General features: G+C 43.2%; 3 protein-coding genes across 7 annotated transcripts in view; all 3 read left to right on the plus strand.

Moving 5' to 3' along the window:
* Positions 1 to 13,420, plus strand: part of LOC106601252 (histone deacetylase 5) — an 85,484-nt gene extending 72,064 nt beyond the window's left edge. For 3 of the 4 annotated variants that reach the window (XM_082973718.1, XM_014193318.3, XM_082973716.1), the window contains 13 exons: positions 563 to 716; positions 1,827 to 1,960; positions 2,191 to 2,311; positions 4,205 to 4,254; positions 4,489 to 4,596; positions 4,829 to 4,884; positions 5,106 to 5,193; positions 5,322 to 5,539; positions 5,710 to 5,828; positions 6,151 to 6,284; positions 6,431 to 6,515; positions 6,640 to 6,805; positions 7,037 to 13,420. In XM_082973718.1, the coding sequence (XP_082829844.1) occupies positions 563 to 716; positions 1,827 to 1,960; positions 2,191 to 2,311; positions 4,205 to 4,254; positions 4,489 to 4,596; positions 4,829 to 4,884; positions 5,106 to 5,193; positions 5,322 to 5,539; positions 5,710 to 5,828; positions 6,151 to 6,284; positions 6,431 to 6,515; positions 6,640 to 6,805; positions 7,037 to 7,076 (1,473 nt within the window). In that variant the 3' untranslated portion in view covers positions 7,077 to 13,420. The remainder of the gene's footprint in view (positions 1 to 562; positions 717 to 1,826; positions 1,961 to 2,190; positions 2,312 to 4,204; positions 4,255 to 4,488; positions 4,597 to 4,828; positions 4,885 to 5,105; positions 5,194 to 5,321; positions 5,540 to 5,709; positions 5,829 to 6,150; positions 6,285 to 6,430; positions 6,516 to 6,639; positions 6,806 to 7,036) is intronic. The other variant, XM_082973717.1, reaches the window with a different exon arrangement.
* Positions 13,421 to 14,928: 1,508 nt separating this feature from the next.
* Positions 14,929 to 21,593, plus strand: LOC106601251 (protein LSM12 homolog A). 2 transcript variants are annotated; one of them, XM_045715131.2, is made up of 5 exons: positions 14,929 to 15,114; positions 18,234 to 18,367; positions 19,052 to 19,161; positions 19,742 to 19,868; positions 19,975 to 21,593. In XM_045715131.2, the coding sequence occupies exons 1-5, from the start codon at positions 14,988 to 14,990 to the stop codon at positions 20,065 to 20,067; spliced, it is 591 nt and encodes a 196-aa protein (XP_045571087.1). In that variant the 5' UTR covers positions 14,929 to 14,987; the 3' UTR covers positions 20,068 to 21,593. The 2 variants fall into 2 exon arrangements, with proteins under 2 accessions (XP_045571087.1, XP_045571088.1); XM_045715132.2 differs by lacking the exon at positions 14,929 to 15,114 and adding an exon at positions 15,247 to 15,342.
* A 2,684-nt stretch (positions 21,594 to 24,277) lies between these two features.
* LOC106601293 (uncharacterized) lies at positions 24,278 to 26,808 on the plus strand. The gene is made up of 3 exons (XM_014193397.3): positions 24,278 to 24,386; positions 24,799 to 25,169; positions 25,385 to 26,808. The coding sequence occupies exons 2-3, from the start codon at positions 24,894 to 24,896 to the stop codon at positions 26,162 to 26,164; spliced, it is 1,056 nt and encodes a 351-aa protein (XP_014048872.1). The 5' UTR covers positions 24,278 to 24,386; positions 24,799 to 24,893; the 3' UTR covers positions 26,165 to 26,808.
* Positions 26,809 to 27,540: the final 732 nt, after the last annotated feature.

The following is a 27,540-nucleotide window of genomic DNA, read 5'->3' on the forward strand; positions in this document are numbered from 1 at the left end:
TAAGAACATTGTCATTTGATCTCTGTTAGTAGGAGCATCTGTAGCGTTAGTCTTTTCCTAGAGCTCACACAGCTCCTGTCTGGATGTGTAGTGCTTCTCCCATTGACAGAAAGCAGAGCCCCATTAGCTCAGCCACTGTTTACAGCTGGGGAATTGTCAGAGTAGTCTTTTGGCTGTTGGGAAGGCTCGGTCATTGTCCTGCCCTGCCTTTTGAGGCTCGTATGGGGATACGTGTTTGCCTTTGGGTTTCTACCCAGGGCCCATGTTTAGTCTATAACAGGCTTAATTTAGCTCCACCTCCCTGCCATTTTCCCCTCGTTCCATTGGCCTGAGGTGGCAGCTTCAGTTTGCAGCTATTGTGAAATGTCACTTCTCTCTCTCAAGGTTGCAGTATTTCTATCTGATGTAAACAATGAAAGCCACAGAGCTGATTTTATATACTAAGTCCATTCCCTCACACTGAAGTCCAGTCAGTGTCTCATGATGAAAGACATTATTCAAAGCTTTAGTTGGTATTCAAAATGTCTCTATTTGTTATTTTGTCCCCGATTTTCCCGACCAGCATCACCTGCAACAGCTCAATGTGTTCCAGGCGTCCCTGTCCATTTCGGGCATGCCCCACAGACCTCTGGGAAGGGCCCAGTCCTCCCCTGCCACTGCCAGCGTCAAGGGGGCTCCCATGGGTGAGGTCCCCATCAAGCACCTCTTCACTACAGGTACGCTTCTTTGGTTTTTGGAACAGATGACATACAAAGTGAGGCGATCAGGGCCCATTGAACAATATGAAAGAAGCCGTCTCAACTTAGTTATCTATCTGAATCGCTGTATTTCTTTTGTCATAATGGTAGATAGGGATTCATTGCTAAAGCGCTACTATTAGTTAAACACTAACGAAAGCCATTGGCCTTTAGAGAAAAGACACTTTCAGAAAACAAACACTTCCCTAGCCAGTCCATGGTCAAATGGCCCTGCAGAATAGGACGTGTTGACTAAGTCAGTGGTTCCCAAACTGTGGGCCGTGGCGAGGGGTCGGCAGGAACTCAGTCCGGCTTTCAACTTATTCTTGAAAGTTGAAATGGTAGAATGCACAAGGTGCCATTTATAAAGTGGGTAGTGCATCATCAGTTTTCCTGTTGTCATGTCACTCACTGCATACCTTAGAACTATTTAGAACTTGTCAGAAATGTCCAGATCAGCTAATGTTTTTTATTTCGTTTTTTTAGCCCATAGATGTTGTACTTTTTTAGTCACTCTACTGTCACGAATACACTATACATGACAAAATGTATAGAATTGCTTTAAAACTGAAATTGTCTTTGCAACCAATAACAAGATGTGTAGAATTGCCCCCCTGAGTGAAAAAGTTTAGGAACCCCTGTACTAAGTGATGAGTCCAATTAGGGCTGAGGCAAGCATCCTGCCTGGGTGTAATTATTTCAGCAGAGAAAATAATAATAGCGAGAGCCTGCAGGGTTGGATCTGATGAAACCAGGAGGGCAGGGCGACATGGAGCCATCCTCCACCATGGAATCATTAACATCTCCAAAGGTCCTAACATGAAAAGATCCATTTGAGATGATGATCTTAGTATGCTCTGACCTGCTGGGTAATGGGGTCATCATTTTGTTCTGAGAGAGAAGTTGAAGAGAGGTTGCCCTGTGCTTGGTCTTCTTCCTACCCTGCCTTGAAAAGCTACATTTTTCTTCTTTCTCTCTTTTTCTTTCCCTTATCTTTCTCTCTCTCCATCTCACTCACGCCATCCCTTTTCTTTCCATCTTTCTCTTGCACACTTTCTCTCTCTGCCTCTCCTATCATCTCCTTCTCAGGGTTGGTGTATGACACCTTTATGCTGAAGCACCAGTGTATGTGTGGGAACACCCACATCCACCCAGAACACGCCGGCCGCATCCAGAGTGTGTGGTCCCGGCTGCAGGAGACTGGGCTGCTGGGCCGCTGTGAGGTGAGGGCTCCCTGCACACTACAGCTAGAATAGCGACCAGCTCCGTTCCATATTTCCAAAGAGAATGTCTTCTCAGTAACTTAAACAAGCAAGTGGTAGCTATATGTGGAGATGAGAATGAGTTTTATCCATTATTAGTTCAGGTTCATTTTAAAAATCACTTCCCAATTAGCAATACAACATAACCCTGAATGAAATTGATGTATTGTGTTTTCCTTTACCGTGTACAGAGGATTCGGGGGAGGAAGGCCACGTTGGACGAGATCCAAACTGTGCATTCAGAATACCACACCCTGCTGTACGGCACCAGTCCCCTCAACAGACAGAAACTAGACAGCAAGAAGCTCTTAGGTGCCTAACCTCATCTCTTCATGTCTTTACTCCTCGTGTGTGTGTGTGTGTGCGTGTGTGTGCGTGCGTGTGTGTGTGTGTGTGTGTGTGTGTGTGTGAACGCATGCATGTCTGTTTCCCTAGCCATTTTGCTCGAATGGTGGAAACAATATTTGCCCCAAGCATCCTTGAAAGTAGTGACTGCCCCTCCATCCACCCACACACTCACACGCAGTCAGGTGGATTGTTTGAAGGCTTAGCTCCCCTGACAGGCGCAGGGGGGGTATTTTTAGACCTGCTGGTCGAGGGGAAAGGGCCCCAGACACCCGTCCACCCCCGTCTGGGTGACTCATAGCTAGGCTGGGTCTCATAGAAGAGGAGGGAGGGGGGGATGACTGGATCAGCTTCAAAACAGCACTGCTGTGACTGAGCTGTCGACTACACACACACACACACACACACACTTCTATGTGCGGTGCTGAGCAGAACAGGACTTGCAGACATCGATGGTAAAAAAAAACAATTATACAGTGCATTCGGGAAGTATTCAGACCCCTTTGACTTATTCCACATTATGCTATGTTACAGCCATAATCTAAAATGGATTTTAAAAGCTTTTCCTCATCAATCTACACACAATACTCCATAATGACAAAGCGAAAACAGGTTTTTTGAAATTATTCAGAGCCTTTGCTATGAGACTCAATTTAGCTCAGGTGCATCCTGTTTCCATTGATCATCCTTGATGTTTCTACAACTTGATTGGAGTCCATCTGTGGTAAATTCAATTGATTGGACATGATTTGGAAAGGCGCACACCCGTCTATATAAGGTCCCACAGTTGACAGTGCATGTCAGAGTAAAAACCAAGCCATGAGGTCGATGGAATTGACCGTCGAGCTCAGAGACAGGATTGTGTCGAGGCACACATCTTTGGAAGGGTACCAAAAAATATCTGCAGCATTGAAGGTCCCCAAGAACACAGTTGCCTCCATCATTCTTAAATGGAAGAAGTTTGGAACCACCAAGACTCTTCCTAGAGCTGGCCACCCGGCCAAACTGAGCAATCGGTAGAGAAGGGCCTTGGTCAAGGTGGTGACCAAGAACCCGATGGTCACTCTGACAGAGCTCCAGATTTCCTCTGTGGAGATGGTTGTCCTTCTGGAAGGTTCTCCCATCTCTGCAGCACTCCACATGCCCAATCAGCACTCCACCAATCAGGCCTTTATGGTAGAGTGGCCAGACTGAAGCCACTCCTCAGTAAAAGGCACATTATGAAGGATGAATGGAGCGAAGTACAGAGAGATCCTTGACGACAACCTGCTCAGGATCTCAGACTGGGGTGATGGTTCACCTTCCAACAGGACAATGAACCTAAGCACACAGCCAAGACAATGCAGCAGTGGCTTTGGGACAAGTCTCTGAATGTCCTTGAGGGGCCCAGCCAGAGCCCGGACTTGAACTCGATCGAACATCTCTGGAGAGACCTGAAAATGCCTGTGCAGTGATGCTCCCCATCCAACCTGACAGAGCTTGAGAGAAAGGTGCTTCAACTAAGTAAAGGGTTTGAATACTTATGTAAATGTGATATGTGTTGTTTTTTTTTAAATATGTATTTTTTTTAATTCCAAAAACCTGTTTTTGCTTTGTCGTTATGGGGTATTACGTGTAGCTTGATAAAGAACAAAAAAAAACATTTAACCAATTTTAGAATTAAGGCTTTAACAAAATTTTGAAAAAATCTAGGGGTCTGAATACTTTCCGAATGCACTGTATCCCGAGCATCTTGGGAAAAGAACTCTGCTAGGAAGGCTAAAAGGTGTGTGATGAAAATGTTGAAATATGGCTAAATAGTGTTTAACTTGTTTAAACTACAACCTAACCTTTGCTCCCTGTCCCCATTGGCTCCTTAAGGTCCAATCAGTCAGAAGATGTATGCTGTGTTGCCCTGTGGAGGCATTGGGGTGAGTCATCCATCTATCCATCCATCCATTTAGAATGGAGTTACATTTTAGTTAGAGGTAGAGATTGGATAATACAGTTTCAGAAAATGTCATGCAGTTTAATTGTAGGATATTTATTCAACATAAGCAGCACAAAGCTGAGCATTACATCACCTACAGCAGTGTCATCATGTTATCAGTGTTAAAAGAACAGTAGCAGGATGGGATGATTGTGTTCTCTATTGCCCTCTGCAGGTGGACAGTGACACTGTGTGGAACGAGATGCACTCCTCTGGCGCTGTCCGAATGGCTGTTGGCTGCGTCATCGAGCTGGCTTTCAAAGTGGCCGCCGGGGAACTGAAGGTAACATTACCAGCCTCTCTCCGTTCCACTACTGTTTGATTGAAAGTTGTCAGGGGAAACCTTACACCTTAATTTAAAATGAGCAATATGTAATATACCCTGTGGGTTCGTTCATGGGTGGACACAGTAGTACCCTGATCAATAAGCACTTAGTCACTTGATTTTGTTGGATAGGCCTACTCAACATTTTCTCATGAACGGTTTCTTTCTCTCTCACTCCTCTCCATTTCAGAACGGTTTTGCCGTGGTGCGTCCACCAGGCCATCATGCTGAGGAATCCACTGCCATGTGAGTACACCCAGGGAATCATGGGTAGAGCCAGGGCAGGGGAGTGGCTAGGGGGCTTCAAGGGAGTTGGTTGAAGTTCCATAGAGAAATGGCGTGTGCGATGGTTGATACAATAATTGGTACAAGCGTCCATTTTGAGTAGCTACTGGGCAGTGGCCTTAAACAATCTCCCTGTTTCTGCTGATAAAAGAAAAATGGATGTCTTTTGTGTCTGTCTGCAGGGGCTTCTGCTTCTTCAACTCAGTGGCCATCACAGCCAAGCTGCTACAGCAGAAACTAGGAGTGAGCAAGATCCTCATCGTGGACTGGGTGAGTGGGTCGTATGTTGTTAGCGAGGCCCTGTATGTGCTAATGTTGTCATGATACCAAAACATATACCATACGTTATGTGATCAATGCTGGTCATGTATTATTGTTCACATATCCATTCTGTCCAGGATATTCACCATGGTAACGGGACACAGCAGGCTTTTTACAACGACCCCAACGTACTTTACATTTCCATGCATCGCTACGACGATGGAAACTTCTTCCCCGGCAGTGGGGCTCCTGAAGAGGTGGGGGTTGGACCTGGTGTTGGCTTCAACACAAACATCGCTTGGACAGGGGGCGTAGAACCGCCCATGGGTGATGTGGAGTACCTGACTGCCTTCAGGTGAAGTCTGTTGTTGGTCATTAGCTGAACGAGCAGAAACATTGGCACTGATCTTTCATTCATATGAACAGGCTCTGCTTATTTAGCAATTTCCACACTGCTTAGTTCTTGCAGATGATCTGGAAACGTATGAAATGAAAATGTTGTTTTCCATCTTGTCTGTTATACAGGACGGTGGTGATGCCCATAGCCAATGAGTTCTCCCCTGACGTGGTCCTAGTGTCTGCTGGGTTTGATGCCGTGGAGGGCCACCAGTCCCCTCTGGGAGGATACAACGTCACCGCTAAATGTAAGTTGAACATTACTCCGTCTTTACGTGTCAGTTTTTCTGCCAACCTTTTCCATAGTGTGTGCTTTTATAGGAGGGTCCTCTAGCTAATTGTATATACACTTCTACCCCCTGCTGGAAGAATAGTACTTAACCACTAGAAGAAAAGCCAAGAGACTCTGTAGGAATATTGAAGTACCTCAATTATTTCCTATCATATGGGGCCTTTACTTCATAAACCTGCACAAAACTAAAATTCCCGCGCAGACATCTCCTATTTACATCAATTTACTCAGAAGATTATACTCAGTACAGGGTCAGTACAGTGTTGAACCATCCTCAGGTTTCGGCCACCTCACCAAGCAGCTGATGAAGCTGGCGGGGGGGCGTGTGGTCCTGGCGCTGGAAGGAGGTCACGACCTCACGGCCATCTGTGACGCCTCCGAGTCCTGTGTGGCGGCCCTGCTCGGCGATGAGGTATGACATCTGCTATAGGAGGGGAAAGTGGCGTGATGTCACATACACTACATATCATTTGGTAGAGATGGATGTAATTGTTCATAGAGGAAATTCTTTGTTTTTACATCCCAATCTCTCTCTCTCACACTGTCTCTCTCTGTCAGTTGGACCCCCTTCCACAGGCTGTCCTACAACAGAAGCCCTGTCCAAAAGCTGCTGCCTCTCTGGAGAGGGTCATTGAGATACAGAGTGAGTTTGTTCGCTAAAATCAAAATCATCATTGTGTTTTACCTGCACATATGCACTTAGTTGTGTTTGCGTCATGTGTATCACGTCACCCTTAAAACTGACACGACTCTTTCTCTCCCTGCAGGTAAACACTGGAGCTCTCTCCAAAGGTTGGCTCCCACGGTGGGCCAGTCCTTAATGGATGCCCAGCGGAGAGAGAAGGAAGAGGCCGACACGGTCACTGCCATGGCATCGCTTACCGTGGATACTGAGCAGGCCGCCGCTTCCACCGTCTCCACGGAAACCAGCAGGTAAACACCTGCACCATTCACTCTTGGGGATTTTATGTGGTTTTGGAATGGCTGTTTTTAAGACATCAGATTCATTCACAAGGCTGTGGGCCTGAAGTTCCACTGAGACTTGTTAAGGTGTAGACTTATCATATACGTTTTGCCCGACCTTCATTGGTAGGGGCTTTTATTTTGGCATGACTAAGAGGCTAATGTCCATGTCGTGCTGTTTCCTATTTGGTGTACCTGCAGGTCTACAGAAGAGCCAATGGAAGAGGAGCCTGTCTTGTAGGAGGAAACAGAGAGTTGTCACGACAGCGCAACACCTTTGTCTCCACGTCCTTTGGCACTAGCCTTCTCCTGTCATCCTCTCCTCTTTCCAGCCCTCGCCTCACCTCTTTCCATTTTCTGAGGATTGATGGACTTGTACTAGCCTCCCTTTCCAACTCACTGAGGTGAGTTTGTTAGTGTGTGTGGGAGAGGAGAGGCGGAACACACACACACACTGACCTAAAGGGGGCAGCGGCGGATATGCGTGATTGGTGGAGAAGCAGGAAGAGGCGGGACCTTTTGAGAAGCCTGTGTGTCTTGCTTTTTTCTTTCAATCTTTTTTGTAAGCAGAAGGCAGTGGATCCAGGAGGGTGCCTCGGCTCTGGGGCCCGAGAAGCTTTGTACATTTCTTGTCATACTTTATACTTTTCAGGAACATTAGAACTGAAAAAGCCAACAAGCAGCAAAAATATTTCAACAGCCACAAATACTCAAACACACCTGCATTATACTAGACACACTAAGTTCCCAACAGAGGAACAACAATGGGGTTGTATCAATGAATAATGCTCTTCCTTTCAGAGCATGCGTACCTCTGTTCCTATTTTGTCTGTCATTTGGTATTCTCATGCGTCTATTCAATAATCTGTTCAAAGAAGCACACAAACATATATGTATATTTTGCGTGTGTGTGTGTGTGTGTGTGTGTATATATATCACACTGTATATTCCTTTCACTGTATCCGATATCAGCTGTGGTTGTGGAGTGGAGGTCGAGCTGTGGAGCCTGCCAAGGGGGACTTACTGGCTGAAGGAGACAACATATCTCTCCAATACAGCCTTTTCTTTTTTCTTCAGGAAGTCTCAGCTCCCTCCACTTTGTATGGGACAGAATGCATTTTGAGGTGGTTTTTACCCTTCTACTTTGTTTGGACTATCAAAAAAGGACACAAATACATAACCACAATCAAATTTACCGCTTGGTGCAATGGAAGCCCACGGATTGGACGAGGAAGGATTTTGTGGAATAATACTTGGATTATAAACTTTTTGTCTCACGCTTGCTGCTGCGACTGGGAGACTTGTGGTGGTCATGAGACTGGAGAAAGACATTTTTAGAAGAACTTGGTGCCTTTTATATTCAATATCCCTGTTAACACCAACTACACCACCACTTAGCAGAACACAGGACAGAAAGACAAATCCACACACTTGTTACTCTCATGTCTGTTTTGTTTGTATATTTGTTTGCTTGTTTCTTTCAAAATGCCTTAATTTCCTCCAGAGAATGCACCATTTTAGCCATCTCCACAGAGATGGGATTCTACTCCTATGTCCTCTCTTTCCTCTCTTTCTGGGTTTGTGTAATACTCTAGGTCAAAGGTCAGTGTGGCCTTAACAACTGAGGTTTTTTTTTTGCGTCCTTTATCAATTCCGACCCGTACATATGCGGCTGACGGTATGATTGTGAGGAAATTTGAACGCTACAACGACCAACTTTTTACTATGTCACTTCCTGTCACTTGTAAATACTGCATCCTGTCCTGCTCTGGCAAACCCCTCAACCTGAGACAGTTCAATAACGAACTCATTGTTTTTCCATTTATTTAGAGAGGAAGGACTGAACTTGGTCACTTTTTTAAACAAACGTTTTATTTTGTAAAAAATAAAATATAAGATGTATATGAATAATGACAATAACAGTGTTAATCCAATCAAATTGGATATGAATATTATATTTGAGAAGAGTAAAAAAAAAAAAAAAATGTAATGTTAAAGCCACCTAAGCACATCGTGTTAGTTTTGCAATCAATGTTTTGTCCTTTTTTCTAAGTGCCATTTGTTTTTTCCACACAAAATAAGAGACAACCGAAATGGTGATATGGGGGTGGATCTCATTTGGCAAATAATCATGAGCAAGCACCACTTTAGATGTTTACACTGCAATACCCCAATCCCTCGAAACTGTTGCCCACTTGTCAGCTGTCATAAACCCTTTGTTTGACTTAGTGTCCAGGTGCTGTGTTATCTGGCCTCCGTTGTTGCCATCAATATTTATATTTCTCAATCAATGAAAAGTGTTTACACTTGACGCATATATAATTAAACAAATTAAATACTTTGGAAAATATATATATTTTCAGTGGGAATTAGCACAATCATCATGCTTGAGGAATTCATACAAACCAAGTATATCTACTAGAGAATGGTAGCCGACAACTCCCTTAAAAATATGCTCTGGAACTTTGGTGACTACTAAGTATTTTTTTAAACCTCCCGCTTTGGGCTGGATGTGTAGTTCATACATGCATAATCTATGAGCAGAATTACTGTCTTACCTCAATTAGCTACGCAATCCCTAGTTTAAAAGCCACTTTTTTTGGATGCTGTGCTGCGGCATTTTCCTAATTTTCCCCCACCTGGGCCAGCCCTCTAGCAATTTGAGTAAAACCAACGAGCTTCTGCCCCTCGCCAGCTAGCGAAATGTACACGGTACATCTACAGCAGAGAAAGAGAGAGATCTATGACACGGTGCACATATGTCACGTAATACACAATTGTTGGGGCCCACTTTTTGCTCGTGAGCACAACTTTCAGAACTTCCGGCTAAAAAGTATACAAAAGTACTGGAGAATCACTTTAACCAGCATACTCTCAGAAGATAATGTGTGGTGCAGAGTGCTTGTCTACATTGATCATTTTGTTTTATTTCAAGCAATGTAACAAAACACTGACCAAGTCTTCTGCATCTCATTTGTCCTCTTTATTGAGGTAAAAAACTATCATTACGGAATAGGTTATTACTGTAGAGTTGTTCCCTCTAATCATATATTCAATTCTCTACCGGTCCACTCACCATCGTAAGGTACTTTTGTCCCTTTGTCACACAACTGTATATTGAACTTATCTACATACTGTAATAACTATACAGTGACGATGTTTTCATAAACGTTAAAGGGGTGTCAACGCCTAACTTCCTCACTAGTTACCCTTCTTCATATGAAACACAAAGGGCTAGCTTAGTTCAATCCAAAATTAAAGTTTTAGAGGTTTTCAGCCCTGTCATTTGAAGTCTATATTCCTACATGTCCATCTCAAGTAGATCAAGCTTTATGCTCCAATCCCAAATGAATGGGAAAGTTGGACACTGGCACTATCTAAAATGGTGAAATCAGACATGCTTGAATCCCAAATAAATGGGAAAGATTATTTGATTTCACCATTTTAAATAGTGCCAGTGTCCAACTTTCCCATTCATTTGGGATTGGAGCATACAGTGCATTCGGGAAGTATTCAGACCCCTTGACTTTTTCCAGATTTTGTTACGTTACAGCCTTATTCTAAAATGTATTTAATAACAAATTCTCACCAATCTACACACAACACCCCATAATGCAAAAACAGTTTTTTAGAATTTTTGCAAATGTATCTAAAATAAAAACAAACACCTTATTTACATAAGTATTCAGACATTTTGCTATGAGACTCGAAATTGAGCTCAGGTGAATCCTGTTTCCATTGATTGTCCTTGAGATGTTTCTACAACTTGATTGGAGTACACCTGTGGTAAATTCAATTGATTGGACATGATTCGGAAAGGCACACTTCTGTCTATAAAAGGTCCCACACTTGACAGTGCATGTCAGAGCAAAAATCAAGCCATGAGGTCGAAGGAATTGTCCGTAGAGCTCAGAGACAGGATTGTGTCGGTACAGATCTGGGGAAGGGTACCAAAAAATGTCTGCAGCATTAAAGGTCCCCAAGAACACAGTGGTCTCCATCATTCTTAAATGGAAGAAGTTTGGAACCACCAATATTCATTCTAGAGCTTGCCGCCCGGCCAAACTGAGCAATTGGGGGAGAAGGGCCTTGGTCAGGGAGGTGACCAAGAACCCGATGGTTCCAAAGTTCCTCTGTGGAGATGGGAGAACCTTCCCGAAGGACAACCATCTCTGCAGCACTCCACCAATCAGGCCTTTATGGTAGTGGCCAGACGGAAGCCACTCCTCAGTAAAAGGCAAATGACAGCCCGCTTGGAGTTTGTCAAAAGGCACCTAAAGACTCAGACCCTGAGAAATTTGATTCTGGTCTGATGAAACCAAGATTGAATTCTTTGGCTTGATTGCCAAGCGTCACATCTGGAGGAATCCTGGCACCATCCCTATGGTGAAGCGTGGTGGTGGCGGCATCATGCTATGGGGATGTTTTTTAGTGGCAGGGACTGGGAGACTAGCCAGGATCAAGGGAAAGATGAACGGAACAAAGTACAGAGATCCTTGATGAAAACCTGCTCCAGAGCGCTCTGGACCTCAGACTGGGGTGAAGGTTCACCTTCCAACAGGACAACGACCCTAAGCACACAGCCAAGACAACGCAGGAGTGGCTTCGGGACAAGTCTCTGAATGTCCTTGAGGGGCCCAGCCAGAGCATGGATTTGAGTCCGATCGAACATCTGGAAAGACCTGAAAATAGCTGTGCAGCGATGCTCCCCATCCAACCTGTCAGAGCTTGAGGCTCTGCAGAGAAGAATGGGAGAAACTCCCCAAATACAGGTGAGCCAAGCTTGTAGCATCATACTCAAGACTGTATTTGCTGCCAAAGTTGCTTCAATAAAGAGTAAAGGGTCTGAATACTTATGTAAATGTGATATTTACATTTTAAAAAATGTATTATCTAAGAACATGTTTTTGCTTAGTCATTATGGGGTATTGTGTGTAGATTGAGGGGGGGAAACTATTTAATCAATTTTAGAATAAGGCTGTCATGTAACAAAAGGTGTCTGAATACTTTCCGAATGCACGGTATAGCTGGATCTACTTAACCAATGGTGTGGGACTTGGAATCATGTTGACATTAGAGCACCTTCGAGGTCTGAAAATGTCTGAAACTTTGAATTGTGAGTGAACTACCCCTTTAAGGTCATACAGTCCCCTCATAGCTCCTATTGTCATGCCGACCATGGTATGCTCTTTCGGTGTTGGTTTCCAGTGGTACTACTTCCCAGGCTGAGCACGTGACCTGATGTCACAGAAAAAACAGGCATTCGCCATTTGACTGAACTCTAATCACGGTGTTGTCACAATCATTTCACCGGGGTAGGAATTGAAACACTTTTCACTTGCAAAATTGTTGGTGGATGCCACTGTACTCACATGTAATATACACAGCGGTTCCTACTTCCTTTTACATGTGGCTATGGTGTGTGTGGGGGGGGGGGGGGGGGACTGCTGTACATGGGACTGCTGTGACCTTGTTTTGTCATGTTTTCATGTAGATCATTGACCATTTTGAGATTTGGTGCATAGTTTTGTACCTCCACCTGGTATGGCATATATAAGGGTTATTGGGCTGTCCCGTGGGTGAGATGGCATATGACATAGTTCAATTAAAGAAAGGGTAATTGACGTGTGTTTTGTAGGTCAGGGCTTTTTTCCTGTGGGTATGTTGGAGGGGCAGCAAAAAAAACAACACTCAAATCAAGAAAGTCTACTCAGAATAGAGGAATGTTTTTTGTGTGTTGCCTTAGACAAAACAACTACTACAAATGGCAACCATGCAAATGTGTTCCTTCTGTCTAAACAGATACTGGAAGACGTCCAAGTCTGTAAATTATATCGACTTATCCACCATTGAAGATAGCTTTATTGTTCCTGCCACACTATTTTGCTATTCAGTAAATAATGTATATTTATTGATATTTCATACGTTGTGTATATGTAGTGACCTATGATCGTCAAGGTTCAAAGAGTAATTGTATATTTTTTCACTTCGGAAAGAGGTGTGTCTCTTACATTGTGTCCTTCCACTGCGCTGGTGTTTCTATCTCCACTTTCTGTGGTTGGATGTTTGAATATGTGACTGTCTTTTACCTTATATTTTAAATATATTCTTTCTCTCTTCTGGTCATAACTAATGCAGACGTTTTGAATTGATCAAAGCACATTCCTTAATGTCATGTATTCTTTCAAATGCTTTCCTGTTGCGACAATACAAATCTGTTTATACTATTTGCTACTCACGTGTATAAGTGCATATATGTGTACACATGTGCAATACACGCTATTTGAGCAATCTATTACTGTGACTATTATTGATGAAAATCGCTGTCCCTTTGAAATTTTTTTTTGCATTGTGCACAGCGCCACCTTGTGGGTTAGCAAGGATCTTAAAGGGAATGTTGAGTCTGATTACTGTTTTATTTCAGGTTGTGTAAATTTTAAAAAAGCCCTTTTTTATTACTCATTGTAATGTTGTGACATCCTATTTGAGTATTTTTTTTTTATTTTTATTTTTTGGGGCCTGTTAATTGTCTGGAACTCAATAAAGCGATTCACTGCTCCAATACAAAGGAGTAAAAATCTTTAATTTACAGTGTTGGTTGTGGGATAACATACATGGCTTTGAATATTAACGTGGATGAGTGGTTATTTTAAAGTGTATATATTTTTTTTTATCTCAGTTTGCAGTCTTAAAGTGAATTTCCTGCAATTGTACACATTTTGTCATGGCTTATGACATGTTTTATATGCTATATGGTGGGTCCCCAGGACAAGTGCCCAGTGGGTAATCAGGCCCTGGTCAGAATCAGACTAGTCAGATTATTTCTATACTAGCATCATGAAATGAGACTTCAAGCTTGTAACAGGCAAGTCAAAAGTATATATTTAGGACTGTCCACTCCACATATACATTTATGGTGGAAAAATAAGATGAACGTGACATGCCAAGTGCATGGATGTTTTACTCTGGTGCTTGTGATGAGGGATGTTTAAGTATGGTCAAAGCAACCCTCAAATTCAGTCTCCAAACAGTGTGAGTGAATTAACTAAATGTTTTTTATGCATAGACCTACTCACCAATATTGCAACATCTTGAGAGGTACTATTGCCGCCGTTCATGTGCTAGTGTGCCTAGTAGTCGAACTTGGAAATGTCGGACTTGGTAACTGGTTGCAGTAATACATGTGGCGAATTCAACCAGTTAGCAAGTCGGACATTATTTTCTTTGACATGGAAAAAGCATATGACTTATTGTGGCGAGAAGGACTTCTAAAATATTACTAGATCAGGACAATTAAGGGTCCAGATCGGTTCACCAATATCAACCCGCCTGGCTCCAGGTCATCTACAAGACCCTGCTAGGTAAAGTCCCCTCTTATCTCCGCTCACTGGTCACCATAGCAGCACCCACCTGTAGCACGCGCTCCAGCAGGTATATCTCTCTGGTCACCCCTAAAGCCAACTCCTCCTTTGGTCGACTCTCCTTCCAGTTCTCTGCTGCCAATGACTGGAACGAACTACAAAAATCTCTGAAACTGGAAACACTTATCTCCCTCACTAGCTTTAAGCACCAGCTATCAGAGCAGCTCCCAGATCACTGCACCTGTACATAGCCCATCTATAATTTAGCCCAAACTACTACCTCTTCCCCTACTGTATTTATTTATTTTATTTATTATTTTGCTCCTTTGCACCATATTATTTATTTTAACTTTGAACTTTCTTCAAATTATAATTCTACCATTCCAGTGTTTTACTTGCTATACTTTATTTACTTTGCCACCATGGCCTTTTTTTGCCTTTACCTCCCTTATCTCACATCATTTGCTCACATTGTATATAGTCTTATTTTTGTCTACTGTATCATTGATTGTATGTTGTTTTACTCCATGTGTAACTCTGTGTTTTTGTATATTGTCGAACTGCTTTGCTTTATCTTGGCCAGGTCGCAATTGTAAATGAGAACTTGTTCTCAACTTGCCTACCTGGTTAAATAAAGGTGAAATAAATAAAATAAAAAATGAGGTGGAGAATTGGACCGCCCAGGGAAGTGTGATCAATCTGACACGCTTATCAACATTCCCTATCGATAGTCAGTGACGCCACCGCGTACATTTACGTAAATCTGGCGCTCCCGTTTCCTGGCGGAGAAGATGGCGGCTCCTGGACCGGGGGAGTATTTCAGTGTCGGGAGCCATGTCTCCTGCCTCACCTGCTTGGGGCAGCAATTGCAAGGAGAGGTCGTTGCCTTTGACTATCAGTCCAAGATGTTGACTTTGAGTATCCTTTTTACCATTTTCCGTTGTCACTAAATCGGTGGTCTTCCAGGCTGCAAGGGGCCTGGGGGTAACTGGTCGCGCTTGCCAAATTGAGATCCGCGCAAGCGTAGTCAGGAGACTAGCTAGGGAGCTAACTGGCTTACTCGTGATCAAAACGTAGCTAACTATACGATTTAAATGCTGTTCCGTTCAGTTACTTTAAACCTTGTTACTTTCTATTTCAAGCCAGGTATGTTAAGTTTAGAATCGGCATGATCTTGAGTTAATGTTTGTTGTTAGCCAGCTAGCTATCGAAGTTGGCATGGTATTGTGCCATAATGCTAGCTAACTTGTTAACCCAAGCTATTGTGGTCAGCGTTAATACAGTCAGTCCTTGTATGGATCACTATCTGGCAACTCCAAGGGGCGTTATGCCTGGCAAATTCTTAGTAACAGTTAGCATGCAGCTAGAAAAAGGGCTAACTCGCAGACCACGCTTAGAATTGTATTATGCTTTAAAACAATGCTTATTTAAAGAACATTATTGATGGTTAGTCATGCAATGATGTAGTTAGCTTACGTTGTCGAAACTGACACGCCAATGATTCTCTGGTGACAGTTTAGAAAGGAGTGACTGTCAAGTTCTAGGGTTAGCTAACGTTAGCTAGTAACTGTCTACCTAAGTACTTTGACCCCTGTCAAGTGTTTTGTAGCGGACTTGAGAAATACATTAACTATATGCAAGTTCTTAGTTGTAGCTATATTGGAAGACGGCCAACGTTACCTAGTTGCTGTGAAATATGTTATGTGAATGTGCAGAATTGTATTTCACGACATGAGGGATGTTGATAGGATAAGGCCAGGTGGATTTCTTACAGGCAACATTTGGAGAAGACCTATACAGTATAGGTTGGGTGAAGTTGAGGTATTATACACACAAATTCCTTTTCAGGCCTGCACAGAGCACTGCTTAGAGAAATGGGCAGTCATGAAAAGTGCAAGATTTGATATGCTGCAGAACTCTAAGGAAGCCATTTGATTTGAACTATTTGCTCACACAGACATACATTGCAGAGCACTAAGAATTCTGTTTGCGTGGTTGTGCGGGCCAATCTTCCACCTCTGCCTAGTATAGGACAGAAAGGCCCAGAGTCAGACCACCCTGTGATAGTGAAACAACTGCAACCACAGCCAGGGGAAGGAATGTGATGTCTGTCTGTCAGCTGTTATCACACTGCATCAGCATTGTGGATTTCAACAATGTGCATTCCATACCTTCACGGTCTGGTGGATGTCAAACAGGTCTCTATTACCTGGCTGGAAGGTAGTACTGCCTCAGACTTTGCTCATTTGATCTTGTTAAGTTAGAGGCATTTTATCAATGTCAGTTGATGACTAGCCCTCGTTTTTTTTTAAAGTACAGATCTACAATGTTAAGGTTGTTAAATCTAGTCAACTTTTTTTGTGGGTGTTGTGAGATGCATAGAGGGTATTTTCCCAATGCTAGGTCACAGGGGACAAGTCACTCTTCAAGATGTGTATCATGTAGGCCTATTAACTTGATGTATTTTGCTTATGGAAGCACACTGTGTGACATGTTTTCAGGGTGACACAATAGCATTGTATAGAACCGGGGGTAAATAAAGCTTCTAGATCCAGTCAGTCATACCCTCATGGCATGTTAGGTTGTTTCCCTTGAGGCTGGTGAGTCACTGAAAGGTCATGCTGTCAGACAGGAAATCCACAGCCCTCTATTACTGTTATGGAGGAAGTGCAGCAGCTGTAAAATGAAGGATTGTAAACTTGAATGAGTTCAGCTCTGAGCACTTTACCTCTGTCTGCCTTGTAATGGGAAAACTTTTTTGACCATAGTAAAGACAGGCCTTCTTCCCAAACTTTTACTCATATCCAACCTGGTTTTTATTAGGAAAATAATTAGCTTGGCTCAGGTTTGAGGGTCTTTTCGGGAAATCAGTTGAAGGGCAAGTTCTGTGCTGCCTTCGGTTGTTGTGAGGTCACAGACTGAGTCTGTGAATTTGGTCTGTCACCAGACTATAAACCGTGTCTCAAGGGCAGTGAGCAGGCTGCTACTAGATAGTATCCTTTGAGCTTTCTTTAACACAGTTGGGTGTTCGTGAAGGCTACTCTTGGCAGTTGTGCTAAGTATGCCAATTTATTTTATTTTCTGCCTAGTAGGCTATTTGCTCTCTTTCGCTCCACAGTATTTCTGATATCCACATGATGAATTGTGCTTGTTTGTACCCAGCCTCCTCCCTTACAAACAATGCATTGGACTCTTTGTCCCCTCACTTAAGTTAGCAGAGTTGAAAGGTGATCTGCTGGTGGAGTGCATACGCCTCATGCCGTCTTCAAATCAAATGTTGTATTTGTCACATGCTTAGTAAACAACAGGTGTAGACTAACTGTGAAATGCTTGCTCCTTAACATCTCCTTTGAGAAGTTCTGAGTGGGCTATTAATTTTGTTTAATTGCTGTTGGTTTGTTTGACTGGTAAGTCCTGAGCTTAGCCGATGTTTAGGACTTCTGTTATGGGTTGTAACAGTCTGCATTGTTTCTTGGGCAAGAGGCTGTTCCAGGACTGCAGTGGTGAACCCTGGACCTGTTTCCTAGGTTATGGGGAAGCGTGATCCCAGGATGTTCTGTTGTGAGGAGGCTGTTGAACTTTAATGGCAGAATAGAGGGGGTGCGGGGGTGAAAAAGAGGAAGTTGTTCCATCAGGGGGATCTCCAGCACCTGGCAAAGTTGGATTGGTGCTGTGCTTGGATTTTGTGTTCTACTAAAGTAGAATATGTTGTGCTCACTTATTAAGCCTATTTGGTCAGTGGTTCACTATTGAGCAACTAAATTGCACTATTGTGACTAGCTGCAGTATGCCATTTAGAATGTGTGTTATGACTTCTCCTTAAGCTCAATAACATAAAAATGTTGGTGATTTTCCTCAGGTCTGGCATAGCCTAATGTTTGTGGAAGAAGTGCTTGAATTATGATTCCAGCTGATCCATTGTTTCCCTCACATACAAGTCCTGCATGTATATTTAGTCTAATGCTAACTGCTGCTAATTTGACCTCCATTCTGAATGTGTAGTACAGCCTATTTGCCTTGACCCACTGCCCTTTCAGAATGCGCCCCCTCCAGTGGAAAGGCTAACGTCAGCGACGTGGTCCTGATTAACTTAGCCTACGTGTCTGAAGTGGACATCATTAATGACCGCACTGAAACTCCTCCTCCACTAGCATCTCTGAATGTCAGCAAGGTAAGACCGGCCAATCACCCCTCCTCACATGTTCCTTGACACATCTCCTTCAGCATACCAAGTAGTGAAGAATCATCGGACATCTGGTCTTTTTGTCATAAGCTTTATCAAAAAGTCCTGCACTAACTCACTTGATTCAGCTAATTGTGGTTCAGTCAGACTAGACTGTCATTAGTTTAGGCAAGCTGATTATTCTAGTTGAATCGGGTGTGTTTTATGCTGGGCTGGAACAAAAACTTGCACACCCATTGGTTTTCAGGACTGGAATTGGGAATCCCTGTCCCAACATGGAGTCAATGAATTGTATAATTTTGGGTGCTTTCACATGTTGATTGGAACCATATGTTTAACCTGAATGGATTGTATGCGTATTTAAAGAATGAATGGCCATTGTCTTGCCCCAAAAAAATCCTGAAATGTTCCATCACCATATCATTCAACTTTGGTCGGCATCAAACAAAACCCCCCTGTTCCACATTTGACTAAAATTATCAGTAAGCAGTTTCTAATATTTATTTGTATTGCTAACGGGTGGAAATTCCTTAAAGTTCCTTTCAATGCCAAATATAATTTTTTCTTTTTACATACTTTAACTTCCAAGGGCTTTTGGGGTTCTCAGTTGAGAATGTTGGTTGTTTTGAACAGCTCTAACGTTTTGGTTCTCCTTTTCCAACACGCCTGCAGCTTGCCAACAGAGCACGGTCGGAAAAGGAAGACAAGTTATCCCAAGCATATGCAATTAGTGCTGGAGTCTCTGTGGAGGGCCAACAGCTATTCCAGACTATACATAAAACGTGAGTATCGTCTCTTGTCTCTATTACTGGGGCTCTGCTTCATCCAAATATAGAAACATCAGTTATTTACTTACTATGACGGTCCCCAATGGTCAGGAAAGGCTGTTTTAAAGAAAACGTTCTTCCCAATGCATTTAAATAGTCTCGTTGGGTGTTGAAGTTGCCTTCACTGATTAGTTGACCTGTTTGAATGCCAGTCTTTGATTCAGTAATGTTTTGTTATAAACCCTATCAAATAGTATGCATTCCATTATACCTCTTGGTTGTAATGGGATTGTAGTGTTGATCCCTGATTTGGCCTAGACTACAGTGAGTGACCTATGACCGTAAGTCTTCCAGTACCAACACTGATTGACCAATTTCTAATGTAAGCTCTTAATTCTGTAATGTTTTTTTGTTTAATTTGTTTGTATATTTTCTTCAGCGTTGTTGCTGTTCAATATGCACCTGTCCACCATCCGATACCTGCTGCATGGAGTCATCTGTCTAAATGTGTGACCTGAAGCCTTTAACCTCAGTACCCTGACTAAAGACAGCTACTGGGTGCTTTTTTTCAAAAACATTCTCCATCTCTCTGTAGCATCAAAGACTGCAAATGGCAGGAGAAGAACATCATGGTGATGGACGACGTGGTCATATCCCCACCTTACCAGGTGGAGAACTGCAAAGGCAAAGAGGGTAGCGCTTTAAGTCACGTACGCAAAATAGTGAGTATGCCTTCCCACCATTCATTCACCATTTGAAGGCAATACAGGAATTGCAGTACCAGAAAGTTGATTGAGGATAAAATGTTACTTGTCTTGTCCCCGGCAGGTGGAGAAACATTTTAGAGATGTGGAGAGCCAGAAGTCGGTGCAGCGGCCACAAGCACAGCAAACACAGAAAGACTCCACTTTATCATCTTGAGCCGGAGGTTCAGTCCGGATAGGGGGTGTGGGAGGGGGAATTGGTTGGGGGAGGTCACAACGGCAAAGGCAGTTTTGGTTTGTTCTTTTCTCTTCCCCTCCCTTCAACATCAGACCAAGGCCAGTGCCCCCCCCCCCCACCTCCATCAGAGGTGTCCAACATTTTGAACAGGACAAAAGGGTTCCCAACCGAGAGGGAAATATCCAGTTCATTTTTAAAGATAATCTAACAAAAGTAATCTCAATTTGCCACCATTCCCCACACTCCTCTTCTTGACCTCTTACCTTCCCTTCTGTTTCTTCTCTCCTCCTGCCATCAAGCCTGCTCCTCACTTCCATTTCACAGAGAAAAGTCACTTGATTTCTGTTCATTGGTTGATCTATTTTCTAGTCATTTTTCGTAAATTTCAAGAGTAGAAATTTATGGTAAGCGATAAAGGACCTTTTCTAATATTGAAATACTGTTTTGACAAGAACACTAATTTTAATAGCTTTCTTGAAAGCACGTGGTTATTTTTTTAACAGCTGACTGAAAGGATGCCAATAGTGACGCGTGTGAATGGGATGAATGTGAACTCTCACAATCTTACAAACATGCACCCAGTAGGTTATTGAAATTGCTGTTTTCCCTCAACTGGGGAAACACTCAAATTGTGTTTAACATTATTTATCTGACATAAAATAGACTTGAAATACCTCCCTCAAATTGTCCTTTCATAAAAAATACAAGTTGTATACACCCATTTGGTTCTAGTAGCTTGAAATATTTTCATGAAATGCTTTCTTTTTTTCCAAACAGACATGACTGTCTGCTTTTACCCATAAGCTCTTGCTGCATGGTCCCACCTGAACTAAATTTGCTCTGTTTTTCTGTGTATTGTTTTAAGTCTGGAAGATAAAGGGCATGTGTTATTTTAGAGTAGAGGCTGGGCTGTTTTCCTCTTCCCTTTCATCCTTGTCCCTCATGGTCTTTGATTCTACAATACAGTACCTCTTCCACGTTGGGACCACATTGAAATCCAGCTCTTTTCTTACATTCTCCATCTCCCACTCCTGTTGTCTACCGACCATTGACACACTTTGGCAGGTGAAATCTGCTCTTCCGCCCGACTCAATGCATTCCTCCCATGTTCAAACAAGAAAAACCAAATGAATTAACCACGTTGGCCAATATCATATGGCGTGCCACTGAACCGTGTGCGATGAGATCGATCTCAGTTCTGTATGGGATGCTTTGTATTCACTTTTGGAAAAAATGTACTTAAAGATATCTTGCCATGTTTGAGACTGAGATGGGGAGCAGGGTTCCCAAATGGCCCAAAGGCCCCTATCCCAGCCTCGTGTTTATAACAATGTAGCCTGATTGGAGGCTCGGCCAGTGGGGTTAAGTTGTGACAGGCATCCACGTTGTTTACCCGTCCACCGTGTGTCAACGAGGCTGCCGTTGCCAAGGTTTCCTTCCCAGTATTTTAATTTTAATTTTTAAATAGCTAGTAACATGGAAATAAAAAGAAAAAAAAAAACGAAGTTTGCAGTTTGTCATGTTTCTTTAATGTCTTTGGTGTTCATGGTTTTCTAGTAGTTGACGTAGCAATCAGTCTTTCATTCACACTCGTATCAAAATATTCCTTTCTCAGGGAAAAGGAATTCATCTTCAACTCATTGTTTTGTAAAATGCATTATTTCAACATTTTATTGAGCTGGAACATCTGGGATGGATGAATTGCTGTTGTATCAAACCATTTTTCTTCTTTGCTATGCCTTCAAATTGTCAGCAGGGGGCATCATAGAAATGTAAATGAAGGTGGGACATGAGATGTTTGAATGTGGTAAACATGCAATGACCATGTCCATTCAATAGGTCATATCAGACAGTATCCAAGCTCTAAGGTCTTGCCTTCAATAAACAATAAGTATCCACATAACAAAGAACCATGGCACATTGTCAGAATTACACATAATGACATCTAAAAATCTATTTGGTGAAATGCCACATGTTCCCTATTCACTCACTTAATGAATTAAATAGAGTAGGCCTGCCTACCTGTCATGAGAAATTGAGGGCTTCTAGGGGCATTTGTGGGCTGCTCCACATAATCAGAAATACAAGGGAGATGACCTCAACCAATTAAAGGAGCCTATTCTTCCATATAGAATGGCATGCTTAGTCACTCATATTGTAGTTGGACTCTGGCTTTAGTTCTGACATTTTTTACCTCAATTAATTCAGGCTGAGAATAGTTTTCCTTTGTCCAGGACTCCATGTATAGAGAGAGGTGAAACAGATCTGAAACTGTACCCTACACGTGCGTTGGTCAGCAGGACTGTGTATGAATTTATTATTCACAGCCAGTTTTGCCTTTATCACCACCTAGAACCCCTCCAGGTGCAAAGAATTGTCCATCTATTAATTTGTGGTCAAACTCTCAGATGGTGTAGCAACTGGTGGCATGATGTTTAACTTTTTGAGAAGAATATTGTTTCAATGGATGCCTTTAGATAAAGAAAATGCTGTGGTGTGGCAAGTTTGGAATATTGGTATGTTTGCGAAATGTGTGTGTGTGTATATGTATATATATATATATATATATATATATATAATATTTATTTATTTATTTTTTAAAACAATTTACATAAGTATTCAGATCCTTTACTCAGTACTTTTTGGAAGCACCTTTGGCAGCAATTACAGCCTCGAATCTTCTTGGGTATGTCGGAACAAGCTTGGTACACCTGTATTTGGGGAGTTTCTCCCATTCTTCAGGTCTCCAGAGATGTTCGATTGGGTTCAAGTCTGGGCTCTGGCTGGGCTACTAAAGGACATTCAGAGATTTGTTCCGAAGTCACTGCTGTGTTGTCTTGGCTGTGTGCTTAGGGTTGTTGTCCTGTTGGAAGGTAAACCTTTGCCCCAGTCTAAGGCCCTGAGCACTCTGGAGCAGGTTTTCCTTTGATCCTGACAAGTCTCCCAGTCCCTGCCACTGAAAAACATCCCCACCACATGATGCTGCCACCACCATGCTTCACCGTAGGGATGGTGCCAGGATTCCTCCAGATGTGAAGCTTGGCATTCAGGCCAAAGAGTTTCATCAGACCAGAGAATCTTTAGGTGCCTTTTGGCAAACTCCAAGCTGTCTGTCATGTGCCTTTTACTGAGCCTTCCGTCTGGCCACTCCACCACGAAGGCCTGATTTGTTGTGCTGCAGAGATAGTTGTCCTTCTGGAACTTTCTCCCATCTCCACAGAGGAACTCTGGAGCTCTGTCAGTGACCATCGGGTTCTTCGTCATCTCCCTGACCAAGGCCCTAATCCCCCGATTGCTCAGTTTGCCCGGGCGGCCGGCTCTAGGAAAAGTCTTGGTGGTTTCAAACCTCTTCCATTTAAGAAAGATGGAGGCCACTGTGTTCTTCGGGACCTTCAATGCTGCAGACATTTTCTGGTACCCTAACCCAGATCTGTGCCTCGATACAATCCTGTCTTGGAGCTCTATGGACAATTCCTTTGATCTCATGGCTTGGTTTTTGCTCTGACAGAAATGTACCTTTCCAAATCATGTCCAATCAATTGAATTTACCACAGGTGGATTCCAATCAAGTTGTAGAAGCATCTCAAGGATGGGATGATCAATGGAAACAGGATGCACCGGAGTTCAATTTCGAGTCACATAGAAAAGGGTCTTAATACTTATGTAAATAAAGGTATTTTTGTTATTTTTAATACATTTGCAAAAATGTCAACTTGTGTTTTTTGTCATTGTGGAGTATTGTGTGTAGATTGAAGATGACTTTATTTATTAAATTTTAGAATAAGGCTGTAATGTAACAATGTGGAAAAAGTCTAGGGGTCTGAATACTTTCCGAATTCACTGTTTATAACTATTGGACACAATTTGATGGATGCAACATGTAACCTCTGCGTGAATGTGATTTAATACGACCCAATGACATTTGTTCAGAAGAAATTCACAAAAACTACAAATTGTGTAATATTAAAATTGGGGGATTGCAGGGCAGATGTTCCATCGTCAGTTTTTCAAATTAGAAAAACGAGGGGTCTTCAATGGGTAACTGGGATGTTTATTCTACTCTTGCTAATAGCAGGACACTGGATAAATTGAGGTGAAATAAAAGGGAGGGGGTCTGAGAAGGAGTACTAGAACAAAAACTCCATTATTAGATGGGAACATCTGTAGGGCGGATGATTTGTGGATTAGGTCTCGACGGAAAAAGCGGGAGGGAGCGTGACAAAGAGAGATGAGGATGCAGGAGTTAGTTTACTGATGCGGCACCAGCGCGTCTCGTTGATTGGATATAAAGATTGTAGGTAAAGTATTGTTTAATTTAATTACTTACGAGTTATTTACCGTTGCTGTTATAGTTCGTTGAATAGGCTTGCTGTTTTGTCGGTTTAAAAAGGTAACCTTTTATATTTACATTGTAATGTATTTAGAAACGCAATTGTGTGTTTCTGCAATTACCAACAATAGGCTATGCGTAAAACCTTCACATTACGCGCAACCGGCTCACTGCTGGTATTGTGTACAGTAACGGATTCTAAATGTTTTCTAACTTGTCTTTTAGAGATGTCGACTTGTTCAAGCTATTAAAAGCCTACAGATGACAGATCTATTAAATGTACATGTTCCTCTATCGTACCGAATACTCACTACTCAGCGACAGCTTTGATACTGTATCTCCAAACCATAAGTATAATGGTTGTTTGCCTTATTTTGCAGATATTCCTCACATATCTGGATTCTGACACTCCACTCCAAACGTCTTCAAGCCTTGTCGTGATAAAGCACTTTAGGTGCACATTTTTGCAAGTAATATGTTATTTCCTGCTCTGCTGCTGCTGCTGGCGCTGTCTTCAGTGGTAGATTCAAAAGAGTGCCCTCACCACTGCCTCTGCTACGAACACTCGGATTTGGTGGACTGCCGAGCCCGCGGGTTCCTCCAAGTGCCCCATGGCCTGTCCCATGGCACCTGGCTGCTGGACCTGGGTGGCAACTTGCTGATGGAAGTGCGGAGCCGTGCCTTTGCCGGACTTTGGTCACTGCGTGTCCTGGTGCTGTCTGACAGTGGAATCCAGCTGCTGCAGCCCGAGGTAACACATGCGAAACCAATAAATGTCATATACTCATGGGGGACCTACTGTGTACATTTTTGTTCTAGCCCAACACTAGTAATGGATTGAGAAACACTGCGATAGCCTATGCATTAGTGGCATAGTTTAGCATAAGGATTTGATGGTGGATATGAAGGTTAGATGCCGATGATTACTTTTTCATGTTCATAATTTATTGTACCCTCTGCTCCCAGGCCTTCTACTCCCTCTCCTTTTTGGAGAAGCTGGACATGAGCCGTAACAAGCTGCGCCGGCTGCCGTCGGACTTCTCCCACAGTCTGTCCTCGGTCCGGGAGCTCCGGCTGGACCACAACACCCTTGAGCGGCTGGAAGTCTCCAGCCTGGAGCACCTGGAGAGCCTGGAGAAGCTGGACCTCAGCCACAACCACATCATCTTCCTGCAGCCAGGAGCCTTCCGGGGCCTGTCTCGACTGCGCCACCTCTACCTCCATGCCAACCAGCTGGGAGCTGTACGCCATGGTTCCCTGTCCATGCTGCCCGTCCTGGAGGCCCTGCAGCTGGGCCAGAACAACATCACTCACATCGACACGGAGGCTCTGGCTCCCCTGCACAGCCTCACCCTGCTGGGCCTGGAGGGAAACCAGCTGCAGCACCTTAAGTTCAAGACCTTTCTGAGCCTCCACACGGCCGGCACCCACCTGCAGCTAGCTGGCAACCCATGGAACTGCGACTGCGACCTGCACCGGGTCTTCAGCAAGCTGCTGAGTGTGCGCCACTTGCACGTTGACGACTACCACAATGTGACGTGCCACGAGCCTCTGCAGCTGGCGGGTGCCTCGCTGGCATGGGTGGACAGTCAGTTGTGCATGGCAGAGACGGCCACCGTGCTGGTCATCACCGTGACGGTGCTGGTTACCGTGTTGGCAGCTGTGGTTATGGCTGAGCACACCCGCAAGAAGAACCAACATGGCGTCAAGAGCTGGGATGCTGAGTCGCAGTCCCAGGAGAGGTGACTGTCATGGGGGAGGGACACTGAGTAAGTGTTCGATAGATGCATTTTCCCTCACCGATCTAGGATCATATTTTACACCATGCTCCCTGGTCATTTTATGTTTGAAGAAGAAAAAAAGAAAGGGGCCATTTCCCATCTGCAGCAAACTGACTGTGAGGGTTCATAACACACCTCAGGCTCAGACTGCTCCTTAACATTCAGTTGAACTTGTTGGAGGCACTCATTCTCTCTTCTACTTCATCATGGTCATAATGCATGGCCCAATCTGGTTCCAAGAGTCTGAGAAACAATATTTTAGAGTATGAGCAGTTTTGTATGATGTATCTAGGAGTCTGTGACTTGTGGAACTGGAGGAATGGAGATCATTATTTGTCGGTGTATCATTTAAGACCTACCTGAAGTGTTTGACTGCTCACAATTTATCCTGTTAATTTATTTCTTAAAACACCAGTACAGTACTTGTCTTTTTCTGTTCAACATTTTCTCTTCAATGTCTATTCCATTTCTGCACACTGTTGAGAACATGAGTGTCATGTTTCAAATGTAGGCCTATACTCCAAAGTACAGTAGTTGTTTTGTTTTCATGAATGATGATTATCTTCTAACACATGGATATGTTTGATAGGGAATTTATTGTATACAGATGGTAATAAAGTATGATTCTTTTTTTGACTCTACCGTGTGATGTACCTGGATTAAATCTTTGCCAGATTTGAGTGTAGGGGTCTCCACTTCCCCTATTCCATGCACTGCACTAAACACTCCCTTAGATGATCAACATCTGCTTTAGTCAAGGTCAGATTATTCACCAATTAATCACCATTATTCCTGCCCACACAGATTAAAGCCGGTTTCAATCTATCTAGGTCTGCCATGTGACAAAATGTTCTCCACTTTTAGATGAAAATGTGTGTTTGGTAACATACGTTTTGCTTTTGGGTTTGGCCTCCAGCCTGGAGAGCCTGGAGAAGCCGGACCTCGGCCACAACCACATCATATTCCTGTGGGTTTGGTGATATTGAAATAGAAAGCACAGATGAAACTCTTTGAAGTACTTAATTTTAGGAAGTGCGCAGTTTTGCATTAGATTCCGATAAAGGACATGGAGGATTTCAGATTCTGACACCGGTCTTTGGCCAGAGACAAATTGCTGCAGGGTTTAAAAGGCTTAGATCCAGGTCACAGGGAGAATGATGCGGCATATGGGCCTGGCCTCCAGAGCAACATCAGCAGATTACGACTCTGATTAAAAACCAGAGGAGGAAACGAACTGCCACGGGTAGAAAACAGACAGCCACCCAGCTCAAATCCCCTGGGCAGACCTTATCTAAGAGGAGGATAATGTCCAGAAATTGAACTTGTATCAGTACTGATGCT

Source organism: Salmo salar, chromosome 03 (genome assembly GCF_965601325.2).
Source record: "Salmo salar chromosome 03, fSalSal1, whole genome shotgun sequence".
Taxonomy (NCBI): Eukaryota; Metazoa; Chordata; class Actinopteri; order Salmoniformes; family Salmonidae; genus Salmo; species Salmo salar.